The sequence below is a fragment of the Brassica rapa genome, chromosome A10 (assembly GCF_000309985.2).
Source record: "Brassica rapa cultivar Chiifu-401-42 chromosome A10, CAAS_Brap_v3.01, whole genome shotgun sequence".
In the NCBI taxonomy this organism is placed as follows: domain Eukaryota; kingdom Viridiplantae; phylum Streptophyta; class Magnoliopsida; order Brassicales; family Brassicaceae; genus Brassica; species Brassica rapa.
Window position 1 is genome coordinate 12,743,435 of NC_024804.2, and position 27,099 is coordinate 12,770,533.

Genomic DNA, 27,099 nt, shown 5'->3' on the forward strand with positions numbered 1-27,099 from the left:
TCACATATATAAAAAGAGGGAAGTAGTGGGAAGACTATACTTCAAACAACAACGCATTCACATATATAAAAAGAGGGAAGTAGCTGGAATCAGTTTGTTTGTATATATGTTTTTAAACTAAATATATATATGTTTTTATATATCAGTTTGCCTTTTCCATTGTTTTGCTACATAAACAATACGGTATCAGTTTTGCTATGTTCGTTTGAAGGTCGGGCAGCAACGAGCGACATTTCAAATATCGTTACTATTGTTTGTTTTAATGTTTGGAATCGATAGAGATATGTTGTACGGTTAGTAATTGAGACTATTAATAATTTCTTTTTATCATTCAAATATCAGCGACTAACATAAATGGAAACTGGCTCCTCCCACCTGCAAGATCAGAGCAGTTAGTCAATCTTCATGCGCACCTTACAACTATCCAGCTCACTGGTGACGATGACTATTATGAGTGGGAAGTTGATGGGAAAATTAGTGACCGTTATAGCACAGGAACTATCTATGAAAAACTTTGTGAAGCAGGAGCAACGGTACCTTGGCTCAATGCAGTATGGAACAAGGGAGGAATACCAAGACACAACTTTCTCACTTGGCTGTTTGTTCTTAACCGATGCCCTACTAAAGACAGGACCATGCGATGGGGCCATCAGACGAACCCTTTATGTCTTCTCTGCAACACTTCACCTGAAACTCGTGACCATTTGTTCTTCTTATGTCATTACTCTTGGAGTGTGTGGGGATCGCTCTCTCAACGGTGTGGAATACAACCTGAGAGGTCGTGGGAACGAGTACTAGCACAGATTCAATCGACTGGACCAAGAACGACTAAAGGTATGCTCCTACGTCTCTGTTGGCAGGGGTGTATCTACTGGACCTGGATGGAACGTAACGCTAGACTCCATCGCCAAACTTTCCGCTCAGCTGATACGGTTGTGAGGCTTCTTGACAGACAGATTCGAGACAGAATCCTATCATTACGATCCTCTAACCCAACCTCTTCCTCTCAACTAATGCAGCAGTGGCTCGCTTGACTCTCCCCGATCACACACTTTCACCGTCGCCGTTCCACTTCCCTTCCATCGTGATCATCGTCCTCGTTTTTTTCTTATCACTTATGGGTCTTAGAGCACCATTAACCCTAGCACGGGATCTTAATCACTTTTTTAGTATTAAATGTGTGTTAAGAAATTTTTTAAGAAACCTCTATATTTTTGTCCTCCAATGCAAGTATCTTATTTAGGAGTTCTTAAAAAAAATTAAACATTCTATATCTTCTACTTGCAGCTTAAGTTTAGTAGATTCATCGGTTTTATAAAAAATACCAACACCAAGTGATTTGAAAAAAAAATTAAACATTTTATATCAAGCCAAGAGCCGATTGCAAAAGAACACATACATTTTCTAGTAAACCATAAGAATCTAAAACCTTACTGCAAATATGTTACAATTTCATGTGATTGACAATCTAAACATTACTCTTCCAAATAGATTAGAAGTTTCAAGTTAATAATATACATGAGACCACAATGACGAGAAGTCAGTTCTCAGCGATGAGAGACGGCTTTCCATTAGAGGATATACGACCGTAGCCGCTAGTCCAACCGTAGCACTTATTCCTCTGCCTATACCAATGATATATGTAGGTATCCCTTCCCACTGCAATGTAGCAGTCATCAATGTTCCAAAGCTGTATTAAGGCAGTCAAGAGATTCAGTAAACAATTTACCTGACAGCCACATGAAGTGATCTCACTTATGACAGGGAGGTTCAGTTCAAGGCCAACGTGCTCAAGGAGCTTGAAGCTGTCCATGTCCGGCATGTTCACGTGCCTGATCACGATGTCCTTGCGCTCTCGTAGCAACCTCCGAGCTTCTCTAGCTAACCCACAAGTATGATCTGAAGACAATAAAGTGTACAACTTTCATTCACAGTAGCAAGTACTTTATCAAACATGATCCAAAGCAACCAACTTTACATAACAATATGATCAAAGAACTTGCCTTTATCAATGAAATTTGTCAACGTCTCACTCTCCTACTTCTTCGTCTTCCATTAAATCTCACCGTCTCTCACTCTAATGAAGCTAAATTCTCTATCACTCTACACCATCACCACCAAACAGATCACCACTCCAACAACCGCCGCCGCCGCACTCCGCCTCTTCTTCCACGACTGTTCCCCAACGGCTGTGATGCCTCCGTTCTCCTCCACCGCGAAGCCACCTAACGCGATTCCCCCAGCAACCTCTCCTCGCAGTCTTAATGGTGCTCCTCAATATGTTTCTCCAATATAATTGGCTCTGATGGGCTCTGAAAACACAACACCATGGCTTATGTATGGGCTTGTATTATTTTCTTTTTTCTTCTGCATTTTATATAGGGTTTATTTGTTAAATAACCAAACAAAAAAATGAAATTAATTTTGTAGAAAGAAGTTAGAGAGAGATATGAAGAAAAAATAGGAGAGAAGGTGTTATTTTGGTTAGTTTGTGAATTATAGTTCACTGAGTGCAATTTCCCTTTTATATAAGAGCTAAGTTCAAAAAAAAAAACAGTTTTGATCGATGATCGCTGCGATAAGTAAACTAAGAGCCTGACTGGTTCAAACGCAGCGGTTGCGGTTGCGGTTGCGGTTGCGGGAGTTTGTGGATACAGGCGGTTGCGGTTTCTATCGGTTTTAAGAGATTTGTACGACTGGTAATGCAGTTAAAAATTAGTGCGTTTGCGGGTGACTTATGACTGGTTAACTACTAAATGCGGTAACAGTCAAATAATAAATTAATAATATTTACATTTAATATAATTATAAAAATATCAAAATTCATAAAATTATAATAAATATAAAATTTATATTTAGAAAGTTATAATTTTAATTTTTGAAAATTTATTGAATTTTTTTTATTATAAAATTTTATAATATTAATTAAAATATAATAGATATATTTTAATATTTTCATAATTTCAATTTTAAATTTTTTATTAAATATTTTTACTTTTGTATATATATTATTTTAAAGAAAAGAAAAAAAATTTTACCCTCCCGCAACCGCCCGCAACCGCAAACGCTAGCTGGAGCCAGCTTTTGGATTTATGAGATTCATAGCGGTTTGAAGCGGTTTAGAACGATTTGAGTGATTGTTGCAAACCGCTGACAACCGCTACCAACCGCAAAGCTGCGTTTGCGGATGGTAGCGGGAAAACCAGTCGCCCCCTAAGACCATCATTATTGGCGTCCTCAATGACGTATCTTAGCAATAATAACCCAAAATTTAAATCAAAAATAGGGGAAAAGAAAAGAAACGTATGTTAATTAAGAAGTTTTTGAGCATGTCCTTAGGGACACGTGGCAATAGGAAGACCGAAATCGAGTACCAATCGTCCATCACCGAATTCGATAATGGCGAAATTTTCAATCTCCCACTCTCCGACGATGCCGATTCCTCCTCCTCTGCATCATCATCGACGATCCGTCTCGGCCATGGAAACCAGGAGCACGACATCATCAAAGCGTGTTTCCTCTCCGGATTAGGCGCCGAGATCGCCGGCGACACGACGGTGGCGAGCATGCGTAAGAACTCTATGGAAGGGATCGCGACGAGAGCCAGGTACGTAGCATTCCGGATCTTCACGGACGCCGTGGCGAGGAAGAACGGCGAGGAAGAACGGCGGAGATCCGAACGTATCATCTTAAATATCTCCACTTTGTTGAATTACATGTTTTTCTTCATGTTTCTGAGCATTTTTAGCGTTTTGTGTATGTTTACAAAGGAAGGGATTGATAGATAGCTTAGTTTGGAAGGTGTTTTGGTTTATGCAATGGCGCAAAATGTTGATCTACACTGTAATAAAGCGTCACCAATTGTTGTCTGCAAATATGATGATGTAGCAAAAAAAATTTAAAAAGGATATTAAAGTTTTGATTTTTGCAGTGCGGCAGGTAGATGGGGACTCGCTGGATAGGTTAATGGCTTTGAACCATGATGGAAATGATTATGTCTCTGTACTCTTTTATGCTTCTTGGTGCCCTTTCTCACGTGTTGTGCGACCTAAGTTTGATATGTTGAGTTCCATGTTCCCTCAGATACAGCACCTTGCTGTTGAGCACTCTCAAGCTCTATCATCGTAAGCAGCCTTGTTTACTTACTACTATTTGTTGAAAGCACTTATAGTTTGAGTCTTAGCGTTTTTTTTACTAAGATACAATATAAAAGTTTCTACCAGTAATCTGCATATTTAACATTATCCTTAACAATATCTCTTAATCTAAAAATAATAATAAAAAATACTAAGACACCTAAAATTTGTCCCAGCAATAATGTTGCTCTAACAATACTTTAATTGACGTCTCTAGCGATTTGTAAGCAAACAGACTTTATCCGGTGCAAACTACACCCGGTAAGGTCGGCGAACGGTTAAATTATACTATTATATACACTGAGACATTATCCATTACCCCATCTAGTTTGACCATTACACACATATCCATTTCGGATTTATTCTTTTATCAACGCAGTTTTACCTTTTTCCCATTTAATCTAGAGAAAAAAATCAAAATAGCACTAAATCAAGTTTTTGTTCCCAAACTAGCACTCAAGGCTAAAAGTCACAAAAATAGCACTCAAGAGGTGGAGTTTAGAATTTAGAATTTAGGGTTTAGAGTTTAGATTTTAGGGTTTAGAGTTGAGAAGTGAGGTTTTGGGGATAAGATTTCAAATTTTGAAAAATAAAAAAATTTAAATTTTTCAAAAGATAAAATGTTATTTTGGTCATTTTAGTTTTTGAGTGCTATTTTTATGATATAAACTTAGAAATGTGCTATTTTGGAGATTTGCCCTTTAATCTAAGGGTAATATTGTTATTTATGTCAAACTGTCCTCACGGGAGCAGTCAAGTCGTGGCGATTCACAGGCAGGAACCAAATAAACTCACGTTGCTCACATGTCAGGCGATGGGCCCTTATATTTATGATGATAAGTAAATGGGCTCTGAACCCAATTTTCGTCTCATAAATGAAGCTTTTATTGCAAAATTTGCAGTACATTTATTTAGGTCTCTCGCTGATATGATATTTCTTTTGGACTTCTGGTAGGAGTATTTTTAATGCAATTTAATTTTGTAAAAATAATAAAATTTGGAATACGAGGAGACGTGGACGAATAGGAACTTATATAAACCACACAAAAAAAAACTGGAGTTTGAAATTTCTAACGATAAATTTTGTTATGTGGCGCTCAGTTTCGAAATGAGCACCATCATCATCGCATTCAACAACACAGACAAAAAAGACGACATCGCTTTCAATATCTCACCAGAACCATCTATGGAGGCGGTTGGTTCCATCCTCTCCGCTTTATTACACAATGCTTTCTCTCCTTACACAACCACCACAACTTCTTGATTAATCAATTCAACAAAAGAATGATTTCCCTTCGCGTTCCAGCTCCTTCGTCCTTCAATCTCCAACGGTTCAACTCCGGAGCTTTAGAGCGGCGATGGAAGCTAGGTCGAGACTGCTTCCTCTCCTTCACTCCGAATCGTATCGGACTCGGAGTCAGATCAACCAAATCGGAGATGGCGCCGTTCACGGCGGCGGAGGAAGAAACTCTACCGGAGGGACTCCAGCCTGAGCTGATGCCGAAGCACGTTGCGGTTATAATGGACGGAAACGGGAGATGGGCGAAGAATCAAGGTCTACAACCTTGGGACGGTCACAGAGCCGGCGTTGAAGCTTTGAGAGAGATCGTTGAGCTTTGCGGCAAATGGGGGATTCAAGTCTTAACCGTCTTCGCCTTCTCTACCGATAACTGGATTAGACCTAAGGTAAGAGTATGCCCTACATTTCTAGGGTTTGTCTTTTGCTCTGTGAGACCTTATTGGAATCTAAATATATATCTATGCAGATCGAGATTGATTTCTTGTTGAGTTTGTTCGAGAGAACGCTCAAATCAGAGCTTGAGACTTTAGCCAAGTAAGTATCGATCGTATGATCAGAAAAATCCATAAAGAATTGTTTTTATTTTGTGATGCCGTGTGTCACAAGTCTGCTATAATCTTCTTTGAGTGTAGGAACAATGTTCGGATCTCTATCATTGGAGACTCATCTAAACTTCCAAAGTCTCTTCTAAAAGTGATAAACGAAGTTGAGGAAGTTACAAAGAACAACACGAGGCTTCAGCTAATCGTAGCCGTTGGTTACAGCGGGAAGTACGATGTTCTACAAGCGTGTAGAGGCATTGCGCAGAGAGTTAAAGATGGTGAGATCGATGTTGAGGAGATAGACGAGATACTGATCGAGCAAGAGCTTGAGACGAACGTTACTGAGTTTCCTTACCCGGATCTGCTGATAAGAACGAGTGGTGAGCTAAGAGTGAGTAACTTCTTGTTGTGGCAATTGGCTTACACAGAGCTCTTCTTTGCTCAAGAAATGTGGCCTGATTTTGGGAGGAACGGTTTTGTGGAAGCGTTGATGTCGTTTCAGCAGAGACAGCGTCGCTTTGGTGGTCGGAAATCTTGAGTTTTTTTTCATTGGTGTAATAAAAACTGTATATGATGTGTAATAATGGACGTTTTGTACCTCAAGAACTAGATCTTTTGAGATATTCCAGTTTCTTGTATTGCAAGAGAACGATGTTACTAACAACTTATACATGCGTGTGAGAATCAAAGAACAATAACACACAAAATCAAACGCAAATTATTGCAATCAAATGCAATTTATTTGTGAGACATGAAATACAAAGCCTAAACTCGTCGACCGAATCGCCTCTGCCTTTGCTGATACCAAGTCAAGGCCTCAAGATACTCAGCCTCACCGAAGTCAGGCCAAAGAACGTTAGGAAAGTAGAGCTCAGTGTAAGCAGATTGCCATAAGAAGAAGTTACTGATTCTTTGCTCTCCGCTCGTTCTGATCAATAGGTCAGGATTTGGAAACTCGCTACAGTTTGTCATCAACTCTTTATCTATCACATTCTCGTCAATGTCCTCTACTTGGATCAGCCCGTTTTTCGCCTTTTCGGCTAGACTTTTGCACGCTTGCATGATATCAAATCTTCCACTATAGTCTATTGCTAAAATGAGATGCTTCCCTTCATAGCTCTTTGTAGCTTCCTCTGTTTCTCTTATCAAACCTAGAAGTGACTGGGGGATTTTCGTCCGGTTTCTAACAACTGAGATCTTTATTTTATCTCTATATAAAAACGAAAAAAATTGATATCATGGTGTTGAAATGACAACAATTTCAGTTTTAGTTTTTTTTTCTTAAATAAAAAATAAAACTCATAGTCCTATCCATTTTTTTTTTGTGAAGATTTGGTTCTCGTATTTTGCTAGCTTTTATTAACTTTTTATCAAAAAATATTTTATTTTTGGTTTTCTTCAAATAATGAAAACGTAGAAACTAAAACCAAAAACTCTACGTAATGTTTTTCTTAAAGGATCTAAACTATATGTTGGGTACCTTTGGAAGAAAGGCATCTCAGACCTAAAGTTTTCCTCGAACAAGGACATCAGGCCGTTAACTTCATCCTGGTCAAACATTAAAAAAAAAACGAATTAGAACGAAATATAAGAAAAAACTCTTGGAATCGTGTTGCAAAAGTTATCTTCTATTTGCATCACCACCTCGGGTCTTGCCCAATTTTCAGTAGAGAAAGCAAAGAGTGAGACAGTGTTTATCCCCATAGCGAAACAGTCCTTAGCATTCTCTATAACCCTCCTCGCTCCGGCCTTGTGACCGTCCGATGTCCCGAGTCCTCGTTTCTGCGCCCAACGTCTGTTTCCGTCCAGTATAATCGCCACATGCTTTGGCAGTCCCCCTCGTTTCTCTTTCTCTCCCATTGTATTTGTACCACTACACAATTATAGTTAAGAACAAACAAAGTTCAAGGCTTTCATATAAACCAACATATGCATATTTCTAGTAGAAAGTTAGAGATCCCCAGTTGAGTAACGCCGGTGCGTCATATTTTGATGAGGAATCATCTAATAAGACTATTATATAGTTAGAAGTCAATACCCGCTAATTCATAAAACATTATAGACCCTGTCCGTTTGTCTTTTTGGTTCTTTCAAATTGCATGTTTTAAGGAAAATAAGCTACAAAGAGCTTAACACGTAAAAACTATATATGATTAAACAAAAGCAGACTACCGTTTCTCGTTCCTCTCTTCATCATTATCGTTCTGAGAAGCTGCGAGTTTAATGAATCTGAGGATGTTTCTTATGGAGAAAGGAACACTTAGACGCCTAGAGATGAAGAGACCAGGGATGAGTACAATAGCAATAAAAGTCAAAACAACTGAGAAAAGAGACACCATTTTTCCTTTATTTTGTCTTTGATGTTTGTTCGAAGTGGAGCACTCGATTTTGTATTTAAAGAGCTTCGAGTTCAAAGAGGCACATGATCAACGGAACGTTCGCTCTCGCTCGCTCCCTGGCTTTTTTTTTATGCTACGCAAAAACAGGTCATACGTATTTAAGGGTTAGTAAGATCTTACGACACTTGAAAATCACTAAATGTTTCATCACGTGTTTTTCTTATTAGATTAAGACATTTTCATGAGCTCTGATTTGGACTTAAATCAATATAATAAATATATAACTTTCACATTACATCAATGAAGTATCGTAAAGTATTAAATCAACTGGTATCCCACAGATATACAAAATTGAGGTAAAAAAGAAGTATGGTATCTTCTTTTAGCAAAAAAAAGTATGGTATTTTAGAACAAAAAGAAAAGAAGGTATAATGTTGACTTTTTACATTCGTTAGCAAAAAAATGTTAACATTAATGTTGAAGCTAGTCGTGTAGATACACATCCACAAGTCTCTCATAATTAAAATAGTAAAACAAAACAAAAAAGTAAGTAAAAAGAGGAAAGAAGGTGTTAATCGATTCTTCCCGTAGATATCAACGTCTCTTGTTAAGAGACTTTTATTAAATCTGTCACATTTTGAAATATTTTATTATTAAAACATGTTTTGAGAGACCCATTGTAATTTCTTACCACTAATGTTGGCCTCGGTCTCATATTTTGTTTGCATGCATATAGTTTTTTTATTCCCTCCATTAAAAGAGTAATCAACTAGCTCCTCTTTTTAGTGGAGTGTTTACGCAAGCGCCAAATGCTTGTTGAAACGCTTGGTAGTATCATGTTGCAACTAAGACCATCTTTAACGCAGGAGCTTAGTGGGCTGCTTAGTGATTTTTTAATTTAAAAAAAAAAGGAAAATGAATTAATTATAGAGGATGAGCTGCTTAATTAGGCTTCAGAAGAAGCGATGCTAATGGGACACGTGTTGGCATGATGGGAGTCCGCGTCCCTTTCTCTCTCTCTCTCTCTCACGAAACCGAAAGTCTCGTTCTCTCTCTCTCGATGACTCCGCCTATGTCGTCTTCTCTCTCGACGAAATCGACGCCTCCTCGTCGCCTCCTCGTCACCTCCTCGTCGCCTCCTCGTCACCTCCTCATCGCCTCCTCGACGCCTCCTCGACGCCTCCGTGATGAATCGACGATGATCTCTCCTCGTCCTTCTCCCTCTCCTCGACGAAATCGACGATGATCTCTCCTCGTCCTTCTCCCTCTCCTCGACGCATCCTCGACGAAATCGACGATGATCTCTCCTCGTCTCTCTCTCTCTCTCCGCGATGATTCATTCCGCGTCTCCGGTGTCGATCTCCTTGAGGATGAAAATCCTCCATCTCTCTCTCGACGGCACACCGCGATGAAGAATAACTTCACACCTCTCTCAGGCCCAGAGCTCTCCTCTACGAAATCAAAAGAAAGGTTAAGCTATGCATGTTGCCTTTTATGTGTGAATCGTTCTTTGATATCTTTATTAGCTTGTTGTGTGAGATGAAGAATCATGATTCTCTGCCTTTGTTTCTTCAGATTGACCGAGCAAGAGACAAAGAAGCATTTGTTTACCTCGTCTGCAATAGAGGTAAAACATCAAGACGTTTTCATGAATGTTTGTTAAAAATCTTTGGTTATATTCGTAGGCCGTTTATACTTGACTTGAGATAGTCTGAATTGAATCGAGTCTCATGAATGGTTCTTGTCTTAATTGTTTATGAGTTCTATTACATGATTTAGCCTGTGGTCTGCATTGAATCGAGTCTCATGAATTGTTTAAGAGTTCTCATTCTTGTTTTGTTTCTGTTTGTTTGTGTCTTGAGCCCCATGGCTGAAGGGTTCGTTAAAGAAGGAGTGCATTCGCTGGAGCAAAACAGGGAGGACCGTTTGCAAGCAGTTGAGTGCATCCGGTGGAGCAAAACAGGGAGGACCGTTCACTGAATGAGCTTCTTCACGGCAATGTCACAGCGTCAGAGAGTGTTGTTGTATTGTGTCACGAGTATCTTGTAGGACAGTATGATTGTCACGAGTGTAGTACTTTGTATCTTTTTCTTTTGTAATAGTGTTATGGACAGTATGATTGTTTCTATATAATCAAAGTCTCACGGTTTCAAAGTCACCAAACATAACCAAAGTCTCATATGCTTCTTCTCTCTCGACTCAACAAAGTCTCGTATGCTTCTTCTCTCTCGACTCACCAAACATAACCAAAGCGAAAACACCAAAGTTTTTTAAAACACCAAAGTCATAACACCAAAGCTTTCAAAACATCAAAAGACCCACAAACACTCACCCACCAAAGCTTTATCTAAAATAAAACAATGTTGAATATTTAAATTTTTTAAGCACCCTAAAATAAGCACCTTGCATTGGAGGATCAAATTTTAGAAGTTTCTTAATAAAATGCTTAACATAAATTTAATACTAAGAAAGTGATTAAGCACCCCATTAGAGGTGCTAGGGATAATGTTGCTCTAACCTCTAATACGGCCCAATGACCGTAAGGCTCTTCGTGACGATTATTTGCAGTGGTTTAAAGAAAACAAAATATAATAGTCAGCACTAAAACTAGAGTTAGTAAATCAGTGTAACCATCTACTGGCTGAAAAGTTGATATTTAAAAACTATAGTTATACTTGCTTGGACCTCTAAAAGATTTAAGATGTATGCTGGAGACGGATTTACCTTGTCATAGCCTTTCCTAAATTTTAATCGGCTCATTTATAAATGGAAAGTCAACAAAAATGGAAAGTTAGCAAGGAAAAGGAAAGTTGGAAGAAAAGAAATTCGTAGCAGAAAAGAAGTTTTGCTGTTTTCAATCTAGCTCACCAGTCACCTCAAATTTGTGTATTTCACTGAATTCAGATTAAACAAGAGAAATTGCCACAAATACCACATTCATAATACTACTTTTCATGTTTACACTAACCACTTTTACCCTCACTTTTAATGAAGGGTAAAATACAATTATACCATTAGGGTTAACTAATCTAGACTTAGGGGTTAGAGTTGAGGGGTGGGGTAAGGTTTTTGGAATGTGAAATTTATGATTCTAATAAATATATAAATACTTAAAAAATATATAAAAAAATTGAAAAAATAGTTTCAAATATAATTTTCGTTTTTCAAAAAGAAATTTGAAAAAAAAATTCAAAAAAATTCAAAAAAAGAAAATTTATAAAAAAGTTCGAATTTGAAAAAGTATATTTCGAAAACATAAAAAAATTTACTTTATTTTTTTTTAATTTTTTTTTTTTTTTTTTATTTTTTAGTTTTAAATTTTTAGTTTTATTTTTTTTTTTAGTTTTTTTTTTTTTTATTTTTATTTTATCTTTTATTTTATTTTTTATTTTTTTAAATAATAATTTATTATATATATATAAATAACAAGGGCATAAGAGTCTTTTACCACTTAATGAAGAATATATTTTTGAAAATGTCTCATTAGTGGTGGTAAAAATGAAAAGTAGTACCATGAAAGTGGTAAACATGTAATTTCCCCATTAAACAATCTAAAAGTATTAATATATCAACATGTAAAAGTACTATTGGACATGAATTGTTGTATACAATTTAACTTCTATTCAACTTTTTTTTGAGAAAGCTTCTATTCAACTTTACATGTTGATGATTTTAAAAGTATAGTTAGACAATTTCACTGTTAGTTATTCTATGAGTATTTACCAAATAAAATAAAAAGAGAAAAAAAAAAGAGAAATGGAAGAATTTTTAATGGTTTTTTTAAAAAATATATTTTGAGATACTTATTTTTTTACATATGTTTGTGTATTAATGGTTGAAATTTATTTAAAATATTAAAATTTAATCAGAAAATTGAATATTGCTTATATATTAATATTATAAAATTTAAATATTTGTTGAAATACTTGTTAGCATGAATTTAAAATTTATTCAATTAAAATGGTCATTTTTCCATATCAAATTCTTGTTCAAACCAAGTCACCAGGCAATCCATAAGTGTTCTCTCTCTTGTTTCTTGTAGTGTAAGCAATCTTGTTGCTAGTTAAAATACTTTAGAAATATGGTTGTTCGTAGTTATCCTGGTTGTATCTTAAAAGGAAAAATTGAGAAGGTTTATATTTTGTTGGTTGATTTGTTCAATTTTAGGAGAAATACACTTAATATTTTAATTTATGGTATTGGGTACTTAGCCTTCTGTTATCAAACTAACATATAAATTGTTTAAGCTAAGGCATAAACTCAAGCTTTCTGCATAGCTGTGATTTTGTGACTATAACCGGTTTTAAGCATAAGTCAATAAAACATTAGCTTATATCCCTATTTTTTTTGAAGATAATTATATAGATATAAATTTCCAAATTTATAAACTTTATTTTAATTAAAATTTTAAACAAATCGTATGCAATTTTTTCATGATTATTCTTATTTATGATTTTTTCAGTAGATATTCGAATCCGAATAATCCCAGAATGAGACACAAACAGTTTATGATTATTTAAAAGTACAATTGTTTTGAATATTGATATTAATAATACAGAATGAATTGATTATCACATTATCTAATACAAGTTTAGAATGTTTTCTAGTTTATGTTACTGGGTACTTAGCTTGTCTTTTATCAAACTAATATAAAAATTATTTAAGCTAAGTCATAAACTCAAAGTTTCTGCATAGCTGTGATTTTGTGACTATAACCGGTTTTAGGCATATCAATAAAATATTAGCTTATATTCTTAAATTTTTGAGAAAAATATATAGATATTAATTTTCAAATTTATTCTTTTATTAAAATCTTTACTAAATCATATCTAATTTCTGAAGTTTTCAAGACTATTCCTATTTGTGATTTTTGTTCAATAGATATTTGAATCCGAATGATAATCATATAATTGTTTTGAATATTAATATTAATCCAGTGATCATACATAAATGTTAAACTGATATGCGAAAATACATTCTCTTCATTTTGAAATGTAGGATGTTTGAAATTTTTTTATTAAAAACTTTATAATTAATTTTATTTTATGCTCTATTTCTATAATATTATTTGAGAAATCAGTTTCTTAGGTGTCGCACTCACGTCAACTTTCACGGTGGTTGATTACGATGATACCCTTAATAAATCAAATATATCTAATTATTATTATTAAATATTTATTTTATGTTATTTTTATTTTTTTAATTTAGATTTCCTTTTTCAAATAACCTATATAATAAAATGTTTATATAAATTTTAAAAACGAAAATATAATTTTTATATATAGTGTAATAATAAGAAAAGTTCACAAAATAATCTTGATTTTGAAGTAAAAAACAATATTCTATTTTAAAAAATAATCTTAAACAACATAATATATATTTTATAAGTATTATGCATTTTATCTAATCAATCTATTTCTCAAATTATTACAAAATAATTTAAATCACATAAACTAAGATATCTTTAATGTATAATATTTAATTTAATCTTTTTATGCTCCCTTTTATATATTTCAAATAATATATATGATAAAGAAAATATTTTTAAAACTTAATAAAAAAAATATTTTTATACATAATGTGATCTCATAAAAAGGAAAGTTTAAAATAATAATTTTTATATTAAAGTAAAAAATTGATCTTCTCTTTTAGAATGTATCGGTTATGTTTTTATGCAATTTTGTATATATCATCACTTTATTTTTATAATTGTACTTTTGAAAATTAAAATATAGCCCCATGACTATGTTAATTGTTTTTTATTATCAACATTTTTTTTATAAATTTCAAAAATGAAAATGTATCTTTTATATATAGTGTAATTTATAATAAGGAAAGTTCACTAATCTTGATTTTGAAATAAAAAATATTATCCCCTTTTAAAAAATAATCTTAGACAACATAATATGTATTTTAAAAGTATTATGAATTTTATTTAAATCAATCAATTTCTCAAATTATTAAAAAATAATTGAAATCACATAAACTAAAATATCTTTAATGAATAAAATTTAGTTTAATCTTTTTTATGTTCCCTTTTATATATTTCAAATAACATATATGATAAAGAAAATATTTATAAAACTTAATACAAAATAATTTTTATACATAATGAGATCTCATAAAAAGGAAAGTTTAGAAGAATAATTTTTATATTAAAGTAAATAATTAATCTTCTCTTTTAGAATGTATTGGTTATGTTTTAATGCAATTTTGTATCTATCCTCACTTTATTTTTATAATTTTATTTTTGAAAATTAACATATACCAAATTACTAAGTCGTATAAAATTATAGAATTAACATATTCATGGGGCTATTTACAATTAGCCAATTCATATATATATATACACATCTAAGATGAAAACCAAACTAATGCAATGAATATAATAAATATGATTTGGTTGAATTAGATTAGAAATATTTATACTTGAATTTGACGGAATATATAACACAATATATCCACAAAATGAGTAACTAGACCAATTCAATTTTTTTTATATAAAATAAAATATTAAATTAAAAATAAATCATTTATAATAATATTTTTTATACATATAAATTATAGAACCATTCAACATATTAGTAAATAAATATCAAATTCTCAAATAATATTATAAATATATAAACCAACTATTACAATTAAATATCATTGTTATATTTATTTATGTAACTTTGAATCGATCAACACTTTAGTTTACTTTTACTATTTGATTCTCAAAACAACATATATTTAATTATACATAATTTTACTAAAGATATATATACAAATCTAAGAGAAGAATCAAACTGCACGAAAAATAACAAAAGTAATCAAAATTTAAATCTGTAGAACAAAAATATCTTAGTTGAATCTAAAAAGTAAATGTTATCTAATATATTTAAATAATAACCAAACAGTCGATATATTATATTTTCAAAATTATATGTCTAATTAAAAGAACACAATGTTATTTAAAATAAATCATGCATATTGATTACAATATAAATAACAGAATAATTAAAAATTAAAAACAAAATACTGATAAATTATTATAATGTAAATAAATATTATAATATATTTACTTTGTAAATATTTATACACGTGCATAAGCACGGAAAAATCATCTAGTTGTATAATTAGTTGATAAAATTTGATATATAATTTAATTAGTCCTTTTTAGATAAAAATAATATTTAATATATGTGTTTACCAAAAAATTTTACATTGAATAGAGCAATACGTATATATCTTTCAACAATTAAATTCTATGTCAGATTATAATCGACAAGTGGAGATCACTTTATAAACCCACCTTAGAATAAGGTTATAAACTTCAATCTGCGCACCAATTCTCGACTTTTCTTGAAAAAAGGTTAACGAAACCTGTTGTATTATTATCAAGAAAGTTTTTAGAATTTACAAATTAATATGACTTTAAAATTTGTGAAATTTGATCATCGGATTAGGTCCGGAGATGAATTGTTCCTCGCAAGAACAAACAGTCGCTTGAGTACTGGTGAAATTTTGTTTTAAATAATGTAGAGTATGGATAGGATAGCTGTGAACCAGATTGATTTTTGGTGAAGAACGTTGAGTGTTTTGATGTGTCTTGGCTCTTTAGCTCAACGCATTTAATGGATTCAGTGATGGTGGGGGATATGTTTTCTAAGGGAGATCATAGGTAATGCACACCAACTGTATGATCGAAAGTCTCTAAGAGCTACAGGTAATAAGAAACATAAGAAGCAACTTAAGTTCTGAAAATTCAAGTTCGAAAGAAACAAGTTGACTGGAACCAGGCCAATAATTGAAAATTTGCTGAGGGGAAAGGGAAAGGGACTCACGGGTCTGCTAGAGTATGGGAACCTGGTGGTGTCTTGACTAAGCTAGCTAAGTGGAATGGAGTAGATACATGTCATGAAGATGGTTGGATGAGGAGAGTGATACGGAGAAGTGTTGGTAACGTTACAAACTTGCCTTTTGATCCGGAAGGAGTTGTTTGTCCTACAAAGTGTAGTGCTGTAGTGGTTTATTTCCAGACACTCATAAAAATAAAATCTTCACGGATTGTCGACACAGTAGCAGCAAACTCCTGAACAGCATAAAGTTTGAAGCTCTGGGTGACGACACACGAAACCACAGTCGTCCTCAGCGAACTCCTGGACAGCATATAGAAATTGATATAATGATTTTATATTCCTATAAAAATATAGTAATATCTATAATAATTATTAATCTCTTATAATTTTCATATATGTTTTATAAATAATTAGACTATGAAGATTGGACGGATTCTACTTAACAGAACAAATGAAAACTTTAATTTAAAAAATGTTTTGCATTTAAATCAAATAATATACTGAATAAGGTAATGTTATGATTGAAAATAATTCTAAGATGGAATTTTGGTTCATTGATTGTATGTTTTATATTTTTATTTAGAGGGAAAAATAAATATTTGGCAAAAAAAAGATAAAATATTAAAAAACATTAGCATAAATTTAATAAAAAGTAATGAAATGATGACGAGAAAAAAAAGAAGAACCCGAAGAAGTTGCATAATATGTGTTGGAGAAGTTAATGTGATAATTACATATATAATTCCACAAGCATTTGCTATTACTAAATATTCATCAGTTATTTTTACATCAAATTTATGAAACTTTACAACTGATTTTCAAACTCTCTGAAGTTAAAAAATTATATATTTTTAATGTTTCTAATTATTATTCAAAGTTATGGCATTGTATACGTAATATATATTTTTATACAATGTTTAATCCGCGAAATTGCGAGCAAGCCTAGTTGTTTTAACTTTAACAGCATTATTATTTTTACACAACTTTTTTTCTCTGTACAAACTAAATAAGCTAGAGGAGCTATATGGTTATTTTTACATAATATGACAGCATTATATTTTTTTCATACAATATTTAACAGCATGAATTATTAGTTGTGTTTAATAATAAATTACACAATATATTTTTTATTCCTTATATTATTTGGTTCGATAATCAACTAATCAAATTATAAGGATTTTTTAAGGAAACTAATTGATTATGATGATTTTTTATCAATCTTTTAATTAGTTAATATAATTCAATATGAATATTATTGGGTTATTGACAACTAGCATTAATTAGTTTTATACTTTCTTTTTTTGAACATAATTAAAATAAATAAAAATTAAAAGTTATCGATCAATAAAATTATAACAATTTTTCTCAAACTCTTTATATAAGTGATACCTAAGGAAAAATCACTTAATTAACTTCTAAGTTAATGTATAGTAGGATTTAATTAAAATAACTAAAAATTAAATAGATCTCAACTAATCAAATTATTACAATTTTCCTTAAATTCTCTCTATGATTGACACATAAGCAGAAATCACTAAAATAACTTCTCAATTTTTGAATTTTGATAACTGTAAATTCTTAAAAAACATAAATATTTTTATTTGTATTATATCAAATTTGTATTTTGTTTCAAAAAAAAGATAATGGTTTTTTTTCTAATGTTGAAATATGTAAAATGTTTGATTACCTTTCTTTAAATTTACTCTGTTTTTAAATCATTTTATTCATATTTACCTTTTTATTACCAAAATTGTACCATATTATTAGATGTGTTTAATAATAAATTTCATAATATAATTTTCATTCCTTATATTATTTGGTTTCATAATCAATAACTTAAATGATAAGGATTTTTTAAGATAACTAACTGATTATCATGATTTTTATCAATCTTTTAATTATTTAATTTAATTCAATATGTATTTGGTTATTGACAACTCATATTAATTAGTTTTATACTTTTCTTTTTGAACATAATTAAAATAAAATAAAAAGTCATCAACCAATAAAATTATAATAATTTTTTCAAATTTTATATATGAGTGACATGTAATCAAAAATTACTTAAAGTAGTTAAGTAACTTCTCAATCAATGTATATTAAAATTTTGAGTATTGTCCAAATAAAGGTTATTTAGTTGTAGAATTGTCGCTATTGATTAATAGATTTATACTGTAAGACAGTAGATTAATTTTGTTGTGGTTGGTTTAATTTGTTAATAATGGCTGAGTTATCACCAGTTAATTTTGCCAGCTTCTTTTTTTTTTGATAACTGGCTTATATGCGTTAATTTCGCCAATCGAACAAAAAATCTGTTTCCTTCATTCAATACTTTAACACAATTTATATTTTTTTTTTTAACGACAAACGGTTATTCTATTACTTAAACTTGAGGTAGTCTAGATAACCAGACCAGAATAAAACAACCAATGAAAAATAACACAATTTATATTAAAAAGTTTCTACAAGCATAAAATATGTGGAAACTAAAAGTTAGTTTTATGATAATATATTTTTTTTTTGTCAAAGGTGATAAAAAATTGGCGACAATAGTATGCAAATACCACCTGGCGCCTCCACATTTCTTACTTTTCAATTTGAATGAATCATCATACTAGTAATCAACATGACAACATCTCATCATATCAAGTTACAAAAAAAAAAAACACATAAAATGCATGCATGTAAGGGAAAAAGAAAGGATAAGATATTTGTGGAGAGCACATGTCAAAAAGATCCAACGGCTCATATTCACCGACAATCCAATCCCTTTGCAAAACATAAGCCACACGAAAATTAAAACACATAACACAAAGAAGCAGAAGAGATACCAAGCAGAACAGAACAGAAGACAACAAGAATGGCTTCCTCGATACTAATGTCCTTTGCTCCGGCCACCGTAAGATGCTTCGCCACGGGGGCTAAGGGAACCACCAACACCACCACCACGAAAGAAGAGAAAAGTATCATTGACTTCGTTCTTGGCAGTTTAACCAAGCAAGATCAGTTTTACGAGACCGATCCTCTCCTCAAGAAGGTGGACGATAAAGAAGGAACCACCGGAGGCAACGGTGGCCGTAAAACGGTTTCAGGTGGCAAGAACTCGCTGGCAGTGCCACAGAAGAAGAACGGTGGTGGCTTCGGTGGTCTCTTTGCCAAGAAATGAGAAAAAAAGTAAAAATGTGTGTAATCTGTGTACTCTGCATTTCAAAAGTCTAATTGTTGACTCCTTGTACGTCAATATCATCATAAAAAAAAAGCTTCCAGTTCTTGAAAATTCATGATCTTATGTTATCACACTGATGCTTTTAGTTTAATCTTTTTTGTTCAATTCATAGCACGGACAACATTGTATCATTTTATTGTGTAAGAACCAAAAGGGGGTTATAAGTCAATTCAGTAACCCTTAAACCTTAAAACTCATCACTCAAAACTATAGCATCTCTTGATTCTCTTCCATGGTTAAGCCTTAGGGACATGATGGGTTTCATCTTTTCTAACTGATGTCTGTATAACATATGCATGGCTTCTATATATACATGTGAGTCAATAATACAATTGCCAAAAATAAAAACCAAATATCACAACACATACTTGTTTGCCAGCAAGCAAAAGCTTTTCTATACATAATGAGTCCTTAAACTAAGCATCAAAGGGCCACTTTCCGAGGAGATGGTTCCGTCATTTGTAGATAGATTTTTCCAGCTTTTGACCCATCAAAGTGTTCTTTTTACGTGGCAGTGTCATTGATGCCTGAACTGAGAGATACAGGAGGCTTCTATATGCTGCTAACTGGAGCTAGCTTGTGCTGGAAGCAGAGCAGCTTGTTTTCCTTTGATGAACACAGCAAGTTCCTCTGGCGCAACTACTCTGTTCAGCCATTTCTGCAGTTCTTCACCTTCTACTTTCTCTTCATCTAAAACCATTTTCACGTTTTCAAGAAAAATAAATCAGAGTCAAGTACAAACCATCAACATTTAATGAATCAAACCAGCCCATATAAATGGCCTTGTGTTTCGTTTCAGTGAAGTTAGAAAATATTACTATCTAGATATGTAATGTGATACCTTCCAGTTGAGCACCGAGCCCTTCTAATACATCTGGATTAGCACGAACAACAGTCAACGCAACATCAAGAGCGGACTGCAACAAATTTGTTACCTCTCTTTGAACAAGATCAACTAGATGCCCCTGTTATTTAAACATGAAAGTTTTTAAGTTTGCTTTCCATTTACAAGCCTAAGTAGAATGAAGTTACCTGATCTCTTCCCCATGGTGAGCCCCCAGAGTCATCCATCCCACCAGCAGAAAGTGTAGACACAGACACGGGTCCGATTTTCTGGTTGAGACCATATTCAGCTACTGCCTTGTATGCCATGTCGGTTGCTCTCCTGATATCATCAAGTGCACCTGTTGATATACGCCCCGAGTAAACAACCTCTTCAGCTGCACGACCTCCGAGAAGTGTGACCAAGCGGCCATGCAGTTCATCAATGAAAAGTAAATATCTATCTTCATGCGTTGGAGGAATATATGTAAAGCCCAATGCCCCTCCAGATCTCGGCAATATGCTTAATTTCTAGTAGCAAAACATGAACCAGCAGAGCATTAATGCTTGTAATAATGTGAATTAAGCTTATCCAAGAGGCTGTTTTTTTTTTATTGTTTTACCTCAACACGAGACTGTCCAGGAAGAAGATTTGCAACAGCTGTACCAACAACAGCATGCCCAGCTTCATGCCTTGCAACCACTGCCTTCTCACAGCCTTTTAGCCTTGCTGTTTTCTTCTCTATGCCCTGCAACAAGAGATGCACTTTTAAGGGAAAATCCTGACGATATGGTCGATACTGAGAAAGAATATACCGCTATTGATCGCTCCACAGCCTGAATGAAGTCAATTTTATCAACCGTCGTCTTGCTCTTCCTTCCAGCTAGCAAAGCAGCCTCATTAACTAGGTTTGCAAGGTCTGCCCTATAATAACCAAAAATAAAAGTTAGCGAGATATACCAGCAAAACGCAGATAATAAACTTCCCGTCCAGAATTTTACCCAGTAAAACCGGTAGTCATCGAGGCGATGCTATCAAGGTTGACATCATCTCCCAAAGGAAGTTCCTTTTTTGAAACATGCACTTTCAATATGGATTCTCTTCCTACCTTGTTAGGTGTTTCCACCTGAAAAATGTTTCAGATGGCTATAATAAAGTGTTTGAACTGCGTAACCATTGTAAATAGACAGAGCCAGATCATTATACTAACCGTAACAACACGATCAAATCTCCCTGGACGACGCAGGGCAGGGTCTAAGACATCAGCTCGATTTGTCGCTCCGAGAACAATGACTGCAGAGCTGCTGTCAAAACCATCCATCTCCTGCAAACCAGTTGCCAACACATAACTGGATCATGCAAAGATGATGAAATTAACATTAGCAGAAAATAACTGCATGGGCTACAAACTCACAGTGAGCAACTGATTCAAGGTTTGCTCCCTTTCATCGTTGCTGACCATTCTGAATTTATTATCACGGCTTTTTGCTACAGCATCTATCTGCAAAATGAAAAAGGAAAGGTCAGTTTTGTTTAGATGAATAGCTCCAATGAGTTAATCCAAAAATAACCAGTATTTAAACCTCATCAATAAATATAATTGACGGAGCCTCCTTCTTGGCACGTGCAAAGAGATCCCTTACACGTGAAGCACCCATGCCAACATACAGCTCTACAAACTCACTTGCAGAGCAACTAATGAAGGGGACTTCAGATTCCCCAGCCACAGCCTTTGCAAGAAGGGTTTTCCCTGTTCCAGGTAGACCGACCTACCAAAAGGGGAAACAAATCCATATAGTAACTAAACACTGCCCATAAACTCTACCTAAGAAATAATTCAACTCACCAATAGGACACCACGAGGGGGACGAGCACCTAGACGGACATACCTATCAGGATTCTTGAGAAATTCCTGCAGTGTAGAAGAAATAAACAAGATCATGAACAAAGCTATCACAGAGAGACTTGACTATGCATTTCAGAACATTGCAAAACCTACCACAATCTCTTCCAGCTCTTCCTTTGCTTCATCAACACCCGCAACATCTGCAAAAGTGATTATTTCACCATCCCCAGAAACTTTCCTCCCACCAGGGCCACCAAACTTGCGGGCCCTAAGCTGCCCCGTTGTACTCTGCGTACACCTCAAAAATATCTTTTAAGGAAACTGCACACACCCTTAACTTAAACAACCACACACTAGACTATCATAAAAATGTACAAACCTGTGAAAAGCTAACAGGGAATCGGTGAAGAAGCCCCGCAAGCACTGCAATGTAGAACAACACAATCTGCAACCCAAACAACAACAAAAGGATTCAACTTTTTTTCAATATAATTACAACGCGAACAAGTTTCCATCTGTCCATACCAATCCAGAGTTAAAGAAGCCACCAGCACGCTTATCCGGCGACCCGAACTCAACATTATTCTCCAGCATTTTCTCATACGGCGTCTTAATATCCCTCGGCCTTGTAGTTGAATACACAACCCTTTTAGTCGGAGCCACGCTTCTAAGCAGAGACTCTGACCCCTCAGAGAGCTTCTCACTCTCTTGCCAGCTCCCATCATCTTTCAACTTAAACAAAACATGAACTCCATCCACCTCCACTTTCTTCACCTCGTCATTATTAACTTTACTCAAGAAGTCACTATACGGCACACTCAAGAACGTCGTCTGCGTCCGAGGCTCCGACCCGGGTAACGGAATCCCGGGTCGGAGCAACCGCACCACAAACATAACGATACCTAACTGTAACAGCAAAACACCAACCTCCTGGGCCTTGATTATCGGCTCCCACTCCCATTTCTTCGTGCCCTTCGACCACCACACCCCACCGCTTTTACCTTCCTTCCCTCCTTTCTTCTTCTTGTTCCCTTCACCGTCGCTCGAGCTCGTTTTCTCATCGCCTTCTTGGCAATTCACAATCGTTCTGCTCCTCTCCCTCGATGACGGTGAGAGACTGAATCTCGGATCGGAGACGACGAATCGGTTCGGGTTGTGGCGAAACGCGCACGGCCGAACGCGGGAGAAGGTAGAAGCATGGGAAGACAAGAGAGTGTTGTAATGACTGAAACAGGTTGAGAATCTGATCCCTGGTCTGAGCAATTCGATTGTAGTCATTGTTTTTCGGAACCCTAGAAATTGAGGAAATCAAAGGAAGACATGGCAACACATTTTTTTTTGGGTTTATCTAATCTTCTTTTGGGAAACGCGAGGTTTACTGGAAACAACGACTTCGAATTTGAACCGTCGGATCGGAGGATGTGAGGGTGTTCTCCACCGTTGGATTCGCCGGAGTTCTGCTTGAAAGAAGATTTAATCGGCAGGGACCGTATCTAGTGTGGCAAGGAGTATAGAGAGTAACGGATAACGTCACGTGGTCACCGGATAAAATGGAATGGATGATGAGATTTCGAGGTTTTTTCCCGACCACAGGTTTTAGACGGTGACTATGGGCCAGGAATTTCATTTTTAGAGGACCCACGTAATGGGCCTAACGATAATCATGTATAATTTTATGGATGCAACTTTTTCGAAATAAATTTTCAAGATATTTGTCCTAGAGAATAAATGGTGAGGAAAAACAAAAAAAAATTGTCCTTCATAAAAAAAATTGCAAAATTTCAAGGGATATGTGGTCTTTATTTTAGTGAATTTTCTAAATTAAATGACGGCTTTTGTTTTTACTGTAATTCTGAATTACAATTATTTGATGAAATTGTAAGTTTTAATCGTTTTATATAAATAAAATATGTTCTATTATTATTTTTTATAACATTCATTCGACGAAAAATACAAAAATGGTAAATATATAGCAATATAAAATTTTATTCGTATCACAAAATTTACTTTCCATCAAACTTTGATAAATTTGCAATGTGTTTTAACTTTAAACTGAAAACTAAGTGTTTTGTCCGCATATATAAACATAATTATTTTAAGGATATTTTTTATTTTCTTTTGTTCCGTCATCATTTTTTAAAACACCATCAAAATCTATAATCTTACGAGAAAAAGCTATATATCAACAATATAATCTTACCAGTAGACCTTTGTCTTTTTTTTAACTCTCATTACCTTTTTAAATTACCTCTTTAAACCAACAATATACATCAAACTAAAAAAAAAGATAAAATAAAAACAAAACAAATAAAAATAAATTTAAATGGAAAAGTTTATACAAAGATCTTACTATTTCATATATTACTTTTTTAAAATAAAAATAGATAATTATTATCATTAGGTAATAACAAAACACATCACATATGATTTTAAACAAAGCACATCTTTTTGACAAGTTTATTATATTAATTTATAACAATTTATCTAATAAAACATATAAATCTCATATTATTAATATAAAATTCTTTTTTAAATATATAATAAATTCATTAAGGGAAAAACATAAACTTAACCGATTTAACTTTTAACTTTTAACTATAAATATATATAGTTAAAGTTAGGTAGAAATTAAAAGTGAAAATTTGGTTAACTTAAAACAAGAATCGATTGTAGGTGAATTTTGGGATTAAATCAGGATGAAAAAAAAAACATTTTTTTGATTATGTGGAATCTCTAGACTATAGGATTCACAGTGCAAAACTAAAAACCAAAACAGGAGAAAAATGAAACGACATTAGTGTCTTCTATAAGAAGAATCAATAAACAAAAAACTTGATCTCTACATCAAGAAAAGCCTAGTCGACCAACCAAAATTCATCATCAGAAGGTTTGTCCTTCTTCTTGTCTAGTTCATCTTCGAGAGACGACATCATCAGCTCAATGTTATTGACGCTTTCCTCAAGTTGTTGGAACCGAGCATCATCAGATTCCTTCCTCTCTAAGGACACTTCCTCAATCTTTGTATTCAAACAATTTAGCCTGAATCCCACATTCCTTGACATATCCTTGAAACGTTCCTCGAATTGTTGGACTCGAGACTCGTCAGCATTATCAAGCTTCGTATTCACACAGTCCAGCTTGAATCCTAAATCCATCAGCTCAATATTCTTGATGCGTTCCTCGAGTTGTCGGACCCGAGACTCATCAGCATCATATGATTTCTTCCTCTCCAAGGCAACTTCCTCAAGCTTCAGCTTCAAACTGTGCAGCTTAGAGGCTGTGTCCATTAGCTCAATGTTCTTGACACGTCCCTCGAGTAGTTTGGCCCGAGACTCATCAGCATCATGTGATATCTTCTTCTCCAAGGAAACCTCCTCAAGCTTCGACTTCAAACTGTCCAGTTTCAACCCTATTTCCATCAGCTCAAGATTCTTGACGCCTGCTTCAAGTTTTTGGAAACGACACTCATCAGCAGCATGTGATTTCTTCATCTTGGACTTTGACGTGGAACAGTCCTTCTTGAAGCCTGATACCATTAGTTCAAGATTCTTGATGCGTTCCTCGAGTTGTTGGACCAGAGACTCATCATCAGCACCGTCGTCTGCGTTCTTCGTCTTGAAGGAAACTTCATCAAACATTGACTTCAACCAGTCCAGCTTGACTCCTACTTCCGCAAGATCACTCAACTTGCTGCAAGCGTTGCTTAGAGTATTCTTGTATTCTGTCTCCGCGAATATCTTTTTCACTGAAGCAACCTGCCAATAAAACGTGTTTTTTTGTTACTCATCCATATAAAATCATATGTTATATTATACAAAAAACATAAAGAAGAGACGTATATATATCCTTTTTTGACTTACATGAGCAGCAAAACCAGTGATGTCCTCGCCTTCTCCATCAAAAGCTTCAACAACATTAATGTAGACTTCAATGATGAGTTTGTCCTTCTCCAAAAACCCTTTTTCCTGAAACTTGCTTAGAGGCAACGTCTTTCGGGTACCCCGTGCTGGATTCTCAGCGCTAAACAATTTGCTTTCCTTTCCCAATACTGTAGAACATATACAAAAAGACAAAAAGTTAAGTTCTTCATCAACACATCAAATTCAAAAAAAAAAAAAAAGAGTCAAACAAGAAAAGATATAACTTCTTACTTGATGATTTATAGAGTTCTTTGTTGGAATCATTCAACACAAGGAAGTAATATTTAGCACTTCTCTTCCAACCAGTTCGCAAGGATTTACGATTTGCAACGTAGAGAAACAAACACAACTGATCATTATAATTTCCCTTGGGATGAACTGCAAGATACCTGAAAGAATAATAAACTAATCAATCTCCGAGAACATGAAGACATATAGAGTTTAACAAGGTAAGTTTAAGTTTAGATCCTTCTATTCTATGTTTTACCATTCGCATCCGCCAGCCACGAAATTCTTAGACGTTATGACAGCTTCCTCGCCCGAGAAGTTATCTATCTCAAACCTGAAACTAGGTCTTTGGTCCCACATATTCGACTTAATAATCTGGTAAATTTGGTTATTTCAAGCAAAGGATTTTTTTTTCAGAAACTTTGTATGATGATACGTTCAAGCATAAAAAGTCCTGTATTTATAGAGGACGCAAAAAGACGAAAAGGAAAACTTCCTTAAAACCCTAGCCCAATAGGAATTCTCAAAGCAAAATAATTAATTAAAATAAAACATTTTCTATTTATAGGATAATACCAAAAATGTAAATTTATAATGTTTTTACATTATAATTTTCATTAAGCTTTCCATTATTTTGACAAAAATATTTTATATTAAAGAAAATATTAATTTCGAAACGGGAAATCTCAAATCTTTACAGGAGCTCGCCGTCTTTATATTCCAAGGGCGAAGACATATGGAAGAGAAGGGATGTAACCTCGATTATCTAGGAATTCAGATTTTATACAAGTAAAATTGGATAACAATAAATTGCGAAAAAGTCAATAAACGATATTTTAATATCAATTAGCTTAATCCAAACTAGAGATTGAACTGCGCATCCGCGCAGATAGGCGTG

At 34.0% G+C, this 27,099-nt stretch overlaps 5 protein-coding genes and 2 long non-coding RNA genes across 8 annotated transcripts; 3 read left to right on the forward strand and 4 right to left on the reverse strand.

Annotated features, from left to right (window-relative positions):
- Positions 1–1,338: 1,338 nt before the first annotated feature.
- Positions 1,339–1,898, reverse strand: LOC103845307. The gene is made up of 2 exons (XR_001956682.2): positions 1,730–1,898; positions 1,339–1,659 (listed from the first exon to the last, which is right to left on the reverse strand). It is a non-coding gene; the product is annotated as an uncharacterized LOC103845307 (long non-coding RNA).
- A 3,348-nt stretch (positions 1,899–5,246) lies between these two features.
- Positions 5,247–6,642, forward strand: LOC103845309 (dehydrodolichyl diphosphate synthase 2). The gene is made up of 3 exons (XM_009122144.3): positions 5,247–5,822; positions 5,903–5,970; positions 6,069–6,642. Exons 1-3 carry the CDS (start codon positions 5,421–5,423, stop codon positions 6,514–6,516), a joined length of 918 nt encoding a protein of 305 aa, XP_009120392.1. The 5' UTR covers positions 5,247–5,420; the 3' UTR covers positions 6,517–6,642.
- Positions 6,385–9,550, reverse strand: LOC103845308 (dehydrodolichyl diphosphate synthase 5). The gene is made up of 5 exons (XM_009122143.2): positions 9,465–9,550; positions 8,151–9,420; positions 7,623–7,851; positions 7,459–7,526; positions 6,385–7,188 (listed from the first exon to the last, which is right to left on the reverse strand). The coding sequence occupies exons 2-5, from the start codon at positions 8,315–8,317 to the stop codon at positions 6,744–6,746; spliced, it is 909 nt and encodes a 302-aa protein (XP_009120391.1). The 5' UTR covers positions 8,318–9,420; positions 9,465–9,550; the 3' UTR covers positions 6,385–6,743.
- Positions 9,482–10,475, forward strand: LOC103845310. Its single transcript, XR_628509.3, has 2 exons — positions 9,482–9,787; positions 9,893–10,475. It is a non-coding gene; the product is annotated as an uncharacterized LOC103845310 (long non-coding RNA).
- An 8,463-nt stretch (positions 10,476–18,938) lies between these two features.
- LOC103845311 lies at positions 18,939–19,489 on the forward strand. Its single transcript, XM_009122146.3, has one exon. It carries the CDS (start codon positions 19,019–19,021, stop codon positions 19,322–19,324), a length of 306 nt encoding a protein of 101 aa, XP_009120394.1. The 5' UTR covers positions 18,939–19,018; the 3' UTR covers positions 19,325–19,489.
- A 181-nt stretch (positions 19,490–19,670) lies between these two features.
- LOC103845312 (ATP-dependent zinc metalloprotease FTSH 9, chloroplastic) lies at positions 19,671–23,587 on the reverse strand. 2 transcript variants are annotated; one of them, XM_009122148.3, is made up of 14 exons: positions 23,059–23,587; positions 22,579–23,016; positions 22,433–22,498; positions 22,207–22,341; positions 22,054–22,119; positions 21,791–21,976; positions 21,622–21,708; positions 21,418–21,531; positions 21,209–21,333; positions 21,023–21,131; positions 20,830–20,955; positions 20,417–20,737; positions 20,226–20,349; positions 19,671–20,074 (listed from the first exon to the last, which is right to left on the reverse strand). In XM_009122148.3, exons 1-14 carry the CDS (start codon positions 23,329–23,331, stop codon positions 19,947–19,949), a joined length of 2,298 nt encoding a protein of 765 aa, XP_009120396.1. In that variant the 5' UTR covers positions 23,332–23,587; the 3' UTR covers positions 19,671–19,946. The 2 variants fall into 2 exon arrangements, with proteins under 2 accessions (XP_009120396.1, XP_009120395.1); XM_009122147.3 differs by having other exon boundaries at positions 22,579–23,587.
- LOC103846150 (MATH domain and coiled-coil domain-containing protein At2g42475) lies at positions 23,395–26,561 on the reverse strand. Its single transcript, XM_033282906.1, has 4 exons — positions 26,461–26,561; positions 26,205–26,362; positions 25,914–26,152; positions 23,395–25,808 (listed from the first exon to the last, which is right to left on the reverse strand). The coding sequence occupies exons 1-4, from the start codon at positions 26,559–26,561 to the stop codon at positions 24,909–24,911; spliced, it is 1,398 nt and encodes a 465-aa protein (XP_033138797.1). The 3' UTR covers positions 23,395–24,908.
- Between the last annotated feature and the right edge of the window lie 538 nt (positions 26,562–27,099).

Excerpts from the sequence above, each read along its gene's own strand:
- LOC103845309 (XM_009122144.3), top strand. The coding sequence starts at position 5,421 with ATGATTTCCCTTCGCGTTCCAGCTCCTTCGTCCTTCAATCTCCAACGG. Across the intron at positions 5,823-5,902 it reads ATAACTGGATTAGACCTAAG|ATCGAGATTGATTTCTTGTT; the intron begins GTAAGAGTATGC and ends ATATCTATGCAG. Across the intron at positions 5,971-6,068 it reads GAGCTTGAGACTTTAGCCAA|GAACAATGTTCGGATCTCTA; the intron begins GTAAGTATCGAT and ends CTTTGAGTGTAG.
- LOC103845308 (XM_009122143.2), bottom strand. The coding sequence starts at position 8,317 with ATGGTGTCTCTTTTCTCAGTTGTTTTGACTTTTATTGCTATTGTACTC. Across the intron at positions 7,852-8,150 it reads GAAGAGAGGAACGAGAAACG|TGGTACAAATACAATGGGAG; the intron begins GTAGTCTGCTTT and ends ATAATTGTGTAG. Across the intron at positions 7,189-7,458 it reads GAGATGCCTTTCTTCCAAAG|AGATAAAATAAAGATCTCAG; the intron begins GTACCCAACATA and ends GTTTTTATATAG.
- LOC103845311 (XM_009122146.3), top strand. The coding sequence starts at position 19,019 with ATGGCTTCCTCGATACTAATGTCCTTTGCTCCGGCCACCGTAAGATGC.
- LOC103845312 (XM_009122147.3), bottom strand. The coding sequence starts at position 23,331 with ATGACTACAATCGAATTGCTCAGACCAGGGATCAGATTCTCAACCTGT. Across the intron at positions 22,120-22,206 it reads AAGAGCTGGAAGAGATTGTG|GAATTTCTCAAGAATCCTGA; the intron begins GTAGGTTTTGCA and ends TCTACACTGCAG. Across the intron at positions 21,132-21,208 it reads ATGACTACCGGTTTTACTGG|GGCAGACCTTGCAAACCTAG; the intron begins GTAAAATTCTGG and ends TGGTTATTATAG.
- LOC103846150 (XM_033282906.1), bottom strand. The coding sequence starts at position 26,561 with ATGTGGGACCAAAGACCTAGTTTCAGGTTTGAGATAGATAACTTCTCG. Across the intron at positions 26,363-26,460 it reads GTGGCTGGCGGATGCGAATG|GTATCTTGCAGTTCATCCCA; the intron begins GTAAAACATAGA and ends TTATTCTTTCAG. Across the intron at positions 26,153-26,204 it reads AGAACTCTATAAATCATCAA|GATGTGTTGATGAAGAACTT; the intron begins GTAAGAAGTTAT and ends TTTTTTGAATTT.